At 48.6% G+C, this 13,770-nt stretch overlaps 1 protein-coding gene across 7 annotated transcripts in view; it reads left to right on the top strand.

The window, feature by feature from the left end:
* LOC146869034 (RNA helicase MOV-10-like) overlaps nt 1–13,770 on the top strand; it is a 488,182-nt gene that overhangs the window by 440,629 nt on the left and 33,783 nt on the right. For 5 of the 7 annotated variants that reach the window (XM_085599844.1, XM_085602574.1, XM_085599639.1 and 2 more), the window contains one exon: nt 5,594–5,684. The exons of the other annotated variants lie outside the window; for them this stretch is intronic. In XM_085599844.1, the coding sequence (XP_085455970.1) occupies nt 5,594–5,673 (80 nt within the window). In that variant the 3' untranslated portion in view covers nt 5,674–5,684. Of the gene's footprint in view, nt 1–5,593; nt 5,685–13,770 lie in introns of those variants that run through there. 7 annotated transcript variants of the gene reach the window in all.

Raw genomic sequence — 13,770 nt, forward strand, 5'->3', positions numbered from 1 at the left:
CAGACATAGGTGGATCTATAAGATAATACTTGGCATAGATGCGCGCGCAGCAGCATGACGTGTGAGTGACGTGCAACTAGGGGGTGAAGGGACTTGACATTTAGCTCTACATGTGGAGACGAGAAGTCTGGGGGGTCAAGTCAACCTAATCCCAAATCATATCTAACATCCTATGTTTAAAGAACTATGTTATCCACAAGGAAGGACTCTCGGACAGAATCTATTCTATACTAACTGTATGTGCGTGTACAAGCGTCTAAGTGTCTATATGAGATGCGAGAGGCAGAAAACTTTCCATGGCAGCAGGGCTATGAATCACTTGCAGGAGGACGGAAAGGCTGAGTCCTTTGCTTGGTAGCTGGAGGAATGTTTACTTAAACTACTAGACAGGAATGCATCGGCTGAGGAGCAAAATAGATAATTCGAAGGTGAAATACAGCTTCTTGGCAGGCAGGCGAAAACTGGCCGAGGCAGGCACCGTTAGCTGCACAGGGAGTAGGACAAAGTTCATGGATACAGATGCGAGCTCAAGCTGAAGCTGTCAAAAGACAGAGAGCAGGGAAAGGCTTTGAGGACAGAATCGGGCCTACTTGCCTGAACTGTAAAAATGGAGTAACTTAGCCATATAAAGTCGGTGGCCTTTCATACTTAAGAATCGAATATCCAGCCCATTGATGGCGGATCTGACAGAGAACATGTCGACGGTAGACACACATATGTTTGCGTCTTAGAAACTGGAACTGGAGGGAACATACATGTACTTGTAACATGCATATAGAACCGTTGGGGTCCAAGATAGGGGACATAACTGATCAGGAAAATCCACATTTCCACACTACGGTGGCCCTCAAGACTAATCATCTCACTGAGGTGCTCCAGATGGCGTCCACTTCGTCGGAGCCCCTGCTTCCCTTTAATGACGCCATCACTGACGTCTTGTTGGGCACTTGGTCGAGACCGGCCACAGGGGACCCTGTGGATAAGAATGTCGCCAGGCGGCACCGCCCAGCACCTGGTAACCCCGCGTTTCTGACCACTCATCCTACGCTTGAGAGCCTGGTCATCCAAGCCTCGACGTCGCAGAGTGCCTTTCCCACGGCTTCGCCGTATAAGGACTCGTAAGAAGCTGGAACAGTTCGGAAAGCGGTTGTTCTCTTCGGCCAGTTTGGGGCTGCGGTTGGTGAACACCGCCTGCTTAATGGGCCACTATTCCCACGCGGTGTGGGATATGGTTGCTCAGGTGTTGCCTCAGTGTCCTGAGGAGGTCCACGCTGTGCTGTCCCAAGCAGTTGCAGAGGGTAAGGATGCGGCTAAGTTCGCCATTAGGTGTGTTATGGACACCGCTGACTCACTGGGCAGGGGGATTTCTACGACTGTGGTGCTTCGTCGCCACGCCTGGCTGAGATCCACCGGGTTCTCGCCTGATGTCCAGAGCTCACTCATGGACATGCCCATTGATGGCACTCGCCTGTTTGGTGATAAGGCCGACAGTGCACTGGAGCGTTTTAAGGACTCGCGCGGCCGCGGCCAAGTCCTTGGGTCTTTCCGCAAAAAGCCCGTCAACTCCTGGGTTTCGTTCCTTTCGTGGCCACGGCAGAGGCACCCAGGCGCGTTCCTTCAGCAAGTCTGTGCAGAACCAGCCTCAGCGCGGCCGCGGACGTGGCTTCCGCAGGGGCGGGTCTGGGAATCAGCGTGGGGGTCAGTCAACCTCCGCCCCGCTGCTTCTACCTCCAAACCTTCCTAATCCGAGCTTTGTGGAGCACCCCATGCCAGTGGATGGCAGGATCCACCACCACCTCACCCACTGGCGCAATATCACATCTGACAAGTGGGTGTTGCAGATCATCCGCAGAGGTTACTCTTCCCTTTCAGTCCTCCCCTCCAGCCATGCCACCTCGGTGCCACCGCATGTCGGGGGCTCACTTGGTACTTCTCCAGCAGGAAGTCACGGCCCTCTTGGCCAAGGGGGCCATCGAGTGCGTTCCTGGGCTGGAAGTAGGGAGTGGTTGTTATTCTCACTACGTTTTGGTCCCCAAGAAGGACAAAGGGGGCCTGCACCCCATCTTGGACCTCCGGAACGTCAATCGCTTCCTCCGGAAGGAGAAGTTCAAAATGCTGACTCTGGCTCAGGTCTTGGCTGCCCTTGACCCTGGAGACTGGTAGCGTTGGACTTGCAGGACGCATAATTTCACATCCCCGTCCTGCCGGCCCACCGGCGTTACCTGCGGTTCACGGTAGGCCATGAGCATTTTCAGTTTGCCATACTCCCCTTCGGCCTTACCAGTGCCCCTCGGGTGTTCACGAAGGTGATGGCGGTGGTTGCAGCTCATCTGCGCAGGTCGGGGGTGTCAGTCTTCCCTTACCTCGACGACTGGTTGTTGAAGGCGGGCTCGCCCCAGGCAGTCGTCAACCACCTTCGGACTACGGCCGATCTGTATATAGCATTTGCTGTAGTTCTCCATCAACATGCCAAAGTCGCACTTTAGTCCCTCTCAGAAGCTCCCCTTCATCGGAGCGGTTCTGGATTCGACGCCGTTTCGGGTTTTTCCTCCCGAGTAGCGAGTCCAGGATATTCAGGCTATGATTCCGATCTTTCAGCCTCTGTCCCGGGTTTCAGTCAGGATGACCCTCCGGCTCCTGGGCCCGATGGCCTCCTGCATCCTGCTAGTGCACCATGCCAGATGGCATATGCGGGCTCTGCATTGGGACCTGAAGTTCCAGTGGGCGCAGCATCAGGGCAACCTGTCCAATCATGTCCAGATCTCGGAGGGCACTGCACGACAATTGCAGTGGTGGCTCACAAATCACGATTGGGTCAGTGGCAGATCCCTCTCCCTTCCCCAACCGGAGCACACAGTGGTGACTGATGCGTCCCTCCTGGGATGGAGAGGCCACTTGGGAGAGGCGGAGATCAGAGGACTCTGGTCTCCGGCGGAGTCCCGGCTCCATATCAAATTTTTGGGAGCTTCGGGCGATCCGGCTTGCACTGAAAGCATTCCTTCCCTCTGTCTGGGGAAGTGTGGTGCAGGTGTTCACGGACAACACCACCGCCATGTGGTATTGCAACAAACGGAGCGGGGTGGGGTCCTGGACCCTATGTCAGGAGGCTCTGTGCCTCTGGACATGGCTGGAACATCAAGGCATTACCTTGGTGGTTCAACACCTGACAGGTTCTCTGAACGCCAGGGCGGACGAACTCAGCCGCCGGTGCTTGATGGATCACGAATGGCGTCTGCACTCGAATGTGGTGCAAGGTCTCTTTCAGCAGTGGGGAGAGCCTTGGTTAGATCTAGTCGCTACCATAGAGAAAGCGCAATGTCATCAGTTCTGCGCGTTGGAATTTCCCCCGCTCCGACTGCCTCTTCAGGAGGATCTTCTGTCGCAGCATCAGGGGACGGTCCTCCACCCGAATCTGTCCAGCCTCCACCTCCATGCGTGGAGATTGAGTGGCGACAGTTGACAGCTTTTGATCTTCCCCCCCGAAGTCTGTGATGTCATTCTGGCAGCCAGGCGTACCTCCACTAAAATGGTATACGCCTGCAGATGGAACAAGTTTGTGGCATGGTGCACAGCTAAGACTGTGGGTCCCCTTTCTGCCCCTCTTTCTGAAGTCCTTCTGTTCCTCTCTTTGGCCCAGCAGGGCTCTGCTCTGGGCACTATCAAAGGCTATCTTTCGGCCATCTCCGCCTTTTTGCGGCTTCCTGATCAGCCTTCTCTTTTTAAGTCCCCGGTTGTTAACCGTTTCCTGAAAGGCATTACGCACACGTTTCCTCCCGTACTGTTTATAATGCCTCAATGGGACTTAAACCTTATCTTGACATATCTGATGTGTGCTCCCTTCGAGCCCCTTCATAGCTGTCCTTTGCGTCTTCTCACTCTCAAGACGGCTTTCCTGGTAGCTATCACCTCTGCCAGAAGAGTGAGTGAGCTCCAGGCTCTTTCTTCTAAACCTCCTTTCCTTTCTGTTCATCCGGACAAGGTGGTTTTACGGACCTGTCCTTCTTTCTTGCCAAAGGTTGTCACGCCCTTCCACATCGGGCAAACCATCACTTGGCCTACCTTCTTTCCGCATCCTTCTAAAGAGGAAGAGAGGCTCCACCGTCTGGACCCAAAACGTGCGCTCTCGTTCTACCTGACGCGCACGTAACAGTTCCGGGTGGATGACCAGCTCTTTGTTGGCTACGTGGGCGCAAAAAGAGGTCGGGCTGTGCACAACGGACCATCTCTCGGTGGGTCGTTCTCTGCATCAAGGCCTGTTACTCGTTGGCCGTGAAGGAGCCTCCTGTGGGGCTTCGTGCCCATTCTACCAGGGCAACGGCAGCCACTACTGCCTTGGGACGCGGCGTCCCCTTGCAGGACATTTGTCAGGCAGCTACATGGGCCTCGCACACGTTTACCAAGCATTACTGCCTTGACACTATGGTCCGGAGAGACTGCTTCTTTGGCCGTTCTGTTCTTCGTGACTTTCTGGTGTAATCTGTTCGCAGACCCACCACCAGGGTTGGTATTGCTGGGGTATCTATTCTAAGGTAAGGAATCTATCACTAACGTGTCTCTTTCAGATGCACAAGTTACTACTAGTAAGAGACATTAGTTAGTGATAGATTCCTTACCGCCCGCCCATCCTCCCCGTTCTGCGAACTGATTTCTAGGGTTAAGGTCATCCCATTCAGGGCCCTAGTTTCATGGCACCAGTGGTCAGTTTCTTGCATGGCTCTGCGTTCCTGGCGCGGAAAGTCTTGTACAGAACTGACATCGGCGCACATGGGCGGCGCCTAAGTAGTCTCCGTGATGTCACCTCGGCGCATATGACGCCAGTGACGGACGCGGAGCCGCACAACGCCACTTATTGATGCGGAGGGGTACTGCTACGAAAAGACTTTACGGATCCAGTCTAACGCCTGGGGATATTCTAAGGTAAGGAATCTATCACTAACTAATGTCTCTTACAGATATATTGTTACACAAGTAGTAACTTGTGCGACAATACAAGTACTAATATTTACTGGAGGCTCAATATTTATCAGAGTTTGTTAATGTTTAAGTTTTTTCGCAATAATAGAATAAAATGTGCAGTGCATAATAAAACAAACTTTGCAAGAGAAATCTGTAATAAAAAAAAATACAGAATTTCCCATCTCAATAAAATAATCTCACTTTCAGTGTGTTTCTTTCACTTATGTGAACATTTTAACTGTCATTTTCATTTGTTTATCCTAACAATGGACAATAACTAAACATCACCTTTTCATCTGGTTTTTGTAATCTTATTTTTGGGATTTGCAAAAATAGCTCTTACGCAGTACTTGTATTTTTTTTTTAATTCACCCTCTTCCTATTCTCCCCATAGCTGCACCATTTTCAACCCTAGAGGTACCTGTTTTTATCTTGGTCCTCCACCATTTACCTAATCTCCCCACTTTATTATAGTACTAGTAACAGCACAATATATTGACTTTTTGTAACCAAGTCATAACATTTTAACGTACTTCTGTTACTTATATTGTACAGCTACTCAGCAAGCAATAAATTACAACAAAAAAATCACATAGGCGAAACCTAATGCATTTACTAATGCTTGTTTTTTTTGTAGTAGGTCTGCTCTTTGACCTGCCATTCAGCTTGGTTGCTGGCTCTGATAGTAGGTTTCATGACCTCACAAATCAACTGTAAACTTATTACAGTTGAGCAGCTATTTCAATTCATTATTAAAGGTGACTGAAGATGTCCCAACTTGGAGATTGACTTTAAACCAAGGATTGCAGGCTCCCATATATTCTATTGTCATACATACTATATTTTGTCTGAGTTGATAATAAGGTAGATTTACCTAGGGGACAATTAACATTTTATTTACTCTTTCAAGTGAGCTTTTTCTTTGACATTCACAAAAGGGATTTGCTGCACATTAAGGCTGTAAGCTGTGGGTCGCACAAGTATGACTGTAGGGTGGCAAATGCAGTCTCTATTTCTGACCACTCGTACACCAGTTAATGTTGCCATTAACTGTATAAATACTAAAAGCAAGACACTTAGAACAGCCAAGCACTTGACTTGAGCTCCCCCTCAAGCGCTAGTACTTGCACACTCCAGAAAAACCAAATATCATTAGTTGATGAAAATGGCCTTTAAATGTACTCACGTTCTCCTCTCACCTTTGTTTTCGGAATGTCACTTTGAATCGTTTTTAAGTTCAATTATCCATTTATGTTGAGAAAAAATACTTTAAAGTATTCTTGTCAGGTTTCTTTCTGTAATATCAATATTTTTCCATGATCATCCATTTGAATCCGTTTTCCCTTCCATTTTCATCATTTTTAGGTCTCGCCTAGACAGCGCTTGCGCTGTCTCTCCGAGACATGCAGTATACACTTTAGTGTGGAAGCTTCGAGGAAGCTCCGCCCACTCTCCGCCCATCTTTTTCATTGGCTTAGGTCAGTAATTCTGCATTCCGATTGGTTCATGGTTTGTTCGTCCCTCCTCATGACGATTATGTCGTCATTTGTATCCTTCCAAGGCTATTGACCCCTTTACTCACGCACTTTCTTCTGGTGCACGGACTAATCACAACAGCTGCATGCGATGAGTGCTCTCTTCCTGGCCGGTGTTTCGTTTCCAGCTCATCGTCTGAAAGCCCTTCCCCGCGTGTGTGCGCATGCCCATCAGGCTACGCAAGCGCATTCTGCACTTTTAAACCCACGGGGGAGCACATCTAGAACACCGGTAAAACGCATTTAAAAACAAGCAATTATAGACGCCGAGAGCCTGCTTCACCGGCCACCATGCACATAATTGGACACCGCACGTAACATTTTAGCATGGTGCCCGCTTATTTTATTTTAATTGTTTCCTGCCTCGTTTTTTTCCGGCAAAACGCATTTAAAAACAAGCAATTATAGACGCCGCTGGAGCACGCGCTCAGCAGTCCCCCTGGGGCACAAGCAGGCATCCACTTCGGTGCTGCCTCGTAGAAAGTACACAGCTTGGCTCCCTCCCACCCTTCTCTGTTCAGCATGGCTCACTCTCTTTTCCTCTTTGTCGCCCGTCTCTCCCCAACACCTAGCTGACTGGTGCGTCTTTCCACTCATTTGCCCCATTGTTGCTTGTTTTGTTTTATCACAATGGCGCCTGCTTCACCGGCCACCATGCACATAATTGGACACCGCATGTAACATTTTAGCATGGTGCCCGCTTATTTTATTTTAATTGTTTCCTGCCTCGTTTTTTTTCGGCAAAACGCATTTAAAAACAAGCAATTATAGACGCCACTGGAGCACGCACTCAGCAGTCCCCCAGGGGCACAAGCAGGCATCCACTTCGGTGCTGCCTCGTAGAAAGTACACAGCTTGGCTCCCTCCCATCCTTCTCTCTTCAGCATGGCTCACTCTCTTTTCCTCTTTGTCGCCCGTCTCTCCCCAACACCTAGCTGACTGGTGAGTCTTTCCACTCATTTGCCCCATTGTTGCTTGTTTTGTTTTATCACAATGGCGCCTGCTTCACCGGCCACCATGCACATAATTGGACACCGCACGTAACATTTTAGCATGGTGCCCGCTTATTTTATTTTAATTGTTTCCTGCCTCGTTTTTTTTCGGCAAAACGCATTTAAAAACAAGCAATTATAGACGCCACTGGAGCACGCACTCAGCAGTCCCCCAGGGGCACAAGCAGGCATCCACTTCGGTGCTGCCTCGTAGAAAGTACACAGCTTGGCTCCCTCCCATCCTTCTCTCTTCAGCATGGCTCACTCTCTTTTCCTCTTTGTCGCCCGTCTCTCCCCAACACCTAGCTGACTGGTGAGTCTTTCCACTCATTTGCCCCATTGTTGCTTGTTTTGTTTTATCACAATGGCGCCTGCTTCACCGGCCACCATGCACATAATTGGACACCGCACGTAACATTTTAGCATGGTGCCCGCTTATTTTATTTTAATTGTTTCCTGCCTCGTTTTTTTCCGGCAAAACGCATTTAAAAACAAGCAATTATAGACGCTGCTGGAGCACGCACTCAGCAGTCCCCCTGGGGCACAAGCAGGCATCCACTTCGGTGCTGCCTCGTAGAAAGTACACAGCTTGGCTCCCTCCCAACCTTCTCTGTTCAGCATGGCTCACTCTCTTTTCCTCTTTGTCGCCCGTCTCTCCCCAACACCTAGCTGACTGGTGCGTCTTTCCACTCATTTGCCCCATTGTTGCTTGTTTTGTTTTATCACAATGGCGCCTGCTTCACCGGCCACCATGCACATAATTGGACACCGCACGTAACATTTTAGCATGGTGCCCGCTTATTTTATTTTAATTGTTTCCTGCCTCGTTTTTTTCCGGCAAAACGCATTTAAAAACAAGCAATTATAGACGCCGCTGGAGCACGCACTCGGCAGTCCCCCTGGGGCACAAGCAGGCATCCACTTCGGTGCTGCCTCGTAGAAAACACAGCTTGGTTCCCTCCCACCTTGCTGCTTCCCACCCACACGGCGCTTGTTTTACAGTAAGAGCACTTTCCACAAAACATGCGTGACATGCCCCTTTTAAGCTGCAGGTAGTCGCAGAACAAAAGTTTGCCCCAGTGTGCGGTCACATCTAGGGGGACGCACCAACTCACAATGCTGCTGGCCAGAGCCGGAGAGGGCAGGCGGTATCACATCTCAGCTCCAGGGCTTTTGCAGACACAGGCAGCCTGTCCTGCGGTTGTCAAAAGCTGCCCGGATGCTCTTGTGGTAATCACGGCCCTCCAACCAGCAGGGTACAGGGGCTGCTCGCTCCGGGGGATACCAGGCCTGGAAGAGAGTCTTGTGCACCTGCTGCCCCACTCCTTTCCTCACTGCTGGTGGGTATTTGTGCTATTTCACTGAGGCTGACATCCTTTCGTTCCCTGTAAGATGTTTACACATGTATTAAAGTACACGCACACAAATCCCCTAAGCTGCAGTACTTGTAATTATAATTTGCAGCACACAAAAACACGCTTTTATTTTTTATTTTTGCAAAGTTGGTGGCTGTGTTAGCGTCCGTTTTGGTGGAGCTGCATATAGACGCCGCTGGAGCACGCACTCTGCAGTCCCCCTGGGGCACAAGCAGGCATCCACTTCGGTGCTGCCTCGTAGAAAACACACAGCTTGGTTCCCTCCCACCTTGCTGCTTCCCACCCACACGGCGCTTGTTTTAAAGTAAGAGCACTTTCCACAAAACATGCGTGACATGCCCCTTTTAAGCTGCAGGTAGTCGCAGAACAAAAGTTTGCCCCAGTGTGCGGTCACATCTAGGGGGACGCGCCAACTCACAATGCTGCTGGCCAGAGCCGGAGAGGGCAGGCGGTATCACATCTCAGCTCCAGGGCTTTTGCAGACACAGGCAACCTGTCCTTTGGTTGTCAAAAGCTGCCCGGATGAGCTTGTATTAAAGTACACGCACACAAATCCCCTAAGATGCAGTACTTGTAATTATAATTTGCAGCACACAAAAACACGCTTTTATTTTTTATTTTTGCAAAGTTGGTGGCTGTGTTAGCGTCCGTTTTGGTGGAGCTGCAGTCAAACAGTTCAGAGGTCTCCTTTTGATTATATGCTTCCGGAGTGCAAACAAACATATCATTACAAATTTGCTGCTTGGCTTGGTGTTAAAGCTGCCCCCAAGTACTTCAGAGGTCTTCTTGAAATCGTGTGCTTCACGTCCAGAAAGCAACAAATTACTTTAAAGGAGCTGCCTGGCTTCACGTCCCTCTTCTTGGAACCGCAGATAATTACTTCACAGGTTTATAAAACAGCATGCATATGTTAACAAGCATTGGCAATGCCAATCGGTCTCGCTATTGGGATCTTATATGTATATATGAGCGCGACACTCGGCATTTTAGCTAATGTCTGCGGAGAGCTTCTGCTGCCTCAAAAAGCACCTTCTTTATTGGTACGCACTTACCCTGACTTCTAGTGGGAAAGTGATTCAGCACCCATGCTAATGTGCGGCACTGCTAAATACATATAAGATCCCAATGGCGAGACCGATTGGCATTGCCAATGCTTGTTTTTTTTTGCTCTCTGACTGTTTTTTTTCATTGGCACATAGTGAGGCCTTGTAGAACAATTTGACGCTTTAGTATAATACAGACTGGTCACCCGACCTCTGTGCTTAATTTCTAGAAAATGCCAGGGCCCTTATCAGGAAGCCACTGCAGGGTGTAGCACCCATTGCCCAGCCAGTATGAGTGCCACTACTAGCCATCGCACTCCTGCAAGTCTAGCAATTAAGACTATTCCAAGCCACCCAAAGCTATAAGAATGTCGTGGAATAGTTTGAATTGTCATATTTAATGTATGATGAATTATTACGCACAGTTATGTTTATCTCAAGATTAGACGGAAAGAGCCACCAAGTGGTAGACTATCATTAGTGCCGGTGTTGAGAATTAAGCGCTGGTGCCGAACACCCTTAAACCATTGGCTCAAATTAAGCACTTCCTGACGTAGGTGCAACACCCCTTCCTTTCAGGAGCTGACTGAGCTGAGGCTAAATGCTACTAGTTGTAAGCTCAGAAAAGAAAAAAATTATTTAAATTTGTGCTCGCAGCCACACATCGTCCAACATTAAAACTAATTTCTCAGTATGCTCATTTGTAGCTGTCCAGATGGTCCTAGGGCAGTTGGAGTTTGTGGGACCCAGAGACAAAAACTAGTTGATGGCCCTGACCCACAGTCCTGGTTTCAGTCCTGGCTACCCAGCTTGACCAAACTGGGTGACCCTATTAAACTACTTTTCCCTCACTGCCTTATTTTACTCCATCTCTTTTGCGTGCAGAAGAAAACCAACTTTTTGCTTGAATCGTTAATACATTTGTTAGGGCAGAAGGGGTGTGGTTCATTAATTATAAGTACATGCTACTCAGTGTAGTGATTTAATTAATGTGCTAAAGTGAAACCATACAAAATACTTAAATTCAGGGAGTCAGCGATAGTAGCAAAGCAGAAGTGGAGAAAATTGCTAGTCTGCCCCCAACCTGCTGACAGTGGTGGTCAGTCTCCCGGCCAAACACCAGGCCTGTTCAGTAGCACACCTGAAAAAGATTTCTACTTTCTTACATTAATTAATTTAATAAAGTACGCCTAGGACTCCTCTTAGGCTAACCATGGGGTGGTTGCAAAAGGTAGGAAATAAACTATTCCTGAGAAAATGAATTCAGAATATCATCTGATAAGACAACCCATCCTATCATCTGGGTGAAAGTCTCAGAGTACGACAACCTCCAGCAATTTTCACTTTCTGTGACAAGAAAACCCGAACCAGCCACTACCTTCTATTATGAAATTCGATGCACTGGACTGCGTGAAGTGGTCACATGATCTGCTGCATTGAAATAAAGCGCTAAACGAGCAAGTTTCTTACCTTCAGTAACGCTTTTTCTGGTGGATACAGTAACTGGCTATGGATTCCTCGCCTTTACTCCATGCACAGTATTCCACTGAAAGTTTTCTCCTTAGCTCTCCCATGTCGAAGTCACAATGGAACGACTCCGCGTGACATCATTGGAGCCATAAGAAGACCTCGTTGGCGTGCTGACGTCAGTTTTATCCATTTTTTCCGTGCCTTCAAGATGAACGGGCAAACCGACAACATTTTCACAAGTATACATAGTACACAAAACAGAACTAAAACTGGAAATTCTAAATCATAGGCATTTCCTTATGTCAAGTATCACATTATTTCAACAATAAAATACATGAAATGCATACCAATACTTTTTTGGTAAACAGGCAGACAACGGGGAGGCGGGTGGGTCAGTGAGGAATCCACATGCGGATCCTTTATCTGCCAGAAAAAACGTTACCGAAGGTAAGTAACTTGTTCTTCTGATGGATAAATCTGCCTGTGTCTTCTTCACCTTTTGAAATGACTCCCCCCCAAACAGTCCTGCTCCTATCGGAGGGTGCTTGCCTACCTATACCAAAAAAATCCTGCAGCACTGAACATGCAAAATGGCCATCCCTCCTTACCTCCGAGTCCAAGGAATAGTGTTTCACAAAAGTTTGCAGTGAGGCCCAAGTTGCCACCTTGCAGATGTCTACAACAGGGACACCTCTAACCAAAGACGAAGAAGACGACTTAGCTCTGGTAGAATGAGCTCGAATACCTTCAGGAGGCTCCTTCTTGGCCAGGGCGAAGTAGATCTTGATACAGAGTATAATCCACCTGGACAGCGTTTTTTTGTAGACAGCCTTGCCGGTCATCTTGGACACATATCCGATGAAGAGTTGGTCGTCCAACATGAAGTCCTTAGTCCTATCCAGGTAGAAGCTGACTGCCCTCTTAGGGTTTAGGCGGTGAAGTCTCTCCTCCCGCTTAGAAGGGTGAGGGGAAGGATAGAAAGTAGACAAAGGCATGGATTGCTCTACGTGGAAAGGAGTGATCATCTTCGGCAGGGAAGCAGCTCTGGTCCTAAGAGCCATCTTATCCGCATGGAATGAAGTAAATGGAGGCTTGGAACTAAGAGCTTGCAACTCACTCACCCTCCTAGCAGAAGTGATTGCAACCAGAAATATTGTCTTAAACTCCAAGAACCTTAAGGGATAACTATGTAAAGGTTCAAAGGGGGAACCCATCTTGAAAGAGAACTAAATTTAAATCCCACTGAGGCATGATAAAGGGAGTGGGAGGAAACCTATTAGTGAGACCATTAATAAATATCATAACTATGGGAGATTTGAACGACGAGGGTTGATCTGGTAAACAGAGAAAAGCCAACAAGGCTGACAAGTAGCCTTGAACGGTATCTACTGCACAACCCTATTGAGCAAGAAAAAGAGCACAAATGGGCCTGCAAAAGATCAACAGATCTCTTTCCACACCACTGAACAAACCTGGCCTACCTACCAGAATAGACAGGTTTGGTGGAGTGTCTCCTGGCCGATAAAATAACATCCGCCACATCCAGTGGGAAAGAGAAAGAACTCAGTTTGCCACGTTGGATCTCCAGGCATGAAGGTGCAGGCTCTGGAGGAGGGATTGTAGAACCTGCCCCTGCGATTGCAAGAGGAGGTCTGCCCTGAGAGGGAGACTGAGCAGAGGGTGCAATGAGAGCTAAAGAAGGTCTGTGTACCATACCTTTCTTGGCTAGTCCGGGGCGATCAATATGATTTGGCGAACCTTCCTCTGAACTCCAGGAATCAAGGGTATGGGAGGAAATGCGTAAAGAAGATGTTTGCCCCAATCTAACAAACTCGTCCCCTAGTGCCCCTGGAACAGATACTGGAGACTGCAGAATGACATGCAGTGCGTGTTCTAGTCGGTGGCAAATAGGTCCAACTGAAAAGAAGAAAAACGCATCCTGAAAATATGATGGACCACCTCTAGATGGAGACGCCACTTGTGATCGGCCGAGTACTGCCGACAGAGACTGTCCGCACGCACATTCAGCTCTTCGGCCAGATGATTTGCAATAACGCAACCCTGATAGTTCTGAGCCTAGGACCAAAGTCGCAGAACCTCTGCAGAGACGATACGACCCTACTCTTCCCTGCTTGTTGTTGTCTGTCAGAACCTGAACCGACTGACCGCGAAAAGAGGGAAGAAAGGCCTTGAGAGCCAAACGTATTGCCTGCATTTCCAGAAGACTGATGTTAAACAATCTTTCCTCTGGAGACCAAGGCCTTTGACCTCCAGATCCCCAGTTGAGCTCCCCACCCCAGAGTGGAGGCAGCCATTATCCCTGTGGTCACCGGAGAGGGAGGTTGAAATGGCTTCCCTTAAGACAGGTTGCCTGAAACACTCCACCATAACAGATCCA

This window comes from Triturus cristatus, chromosome 1_1, assembly GCF_964204655.1.
Source record: "Triturus cristatus chromosome 1_1, aTriCri1.1, whole genome shotgun sequence".
NCBI lineage: Eukaryota > Metazoa > Chordata > Amphibia > Caudata > Salamandridae > Triturus > Triturus cristatus.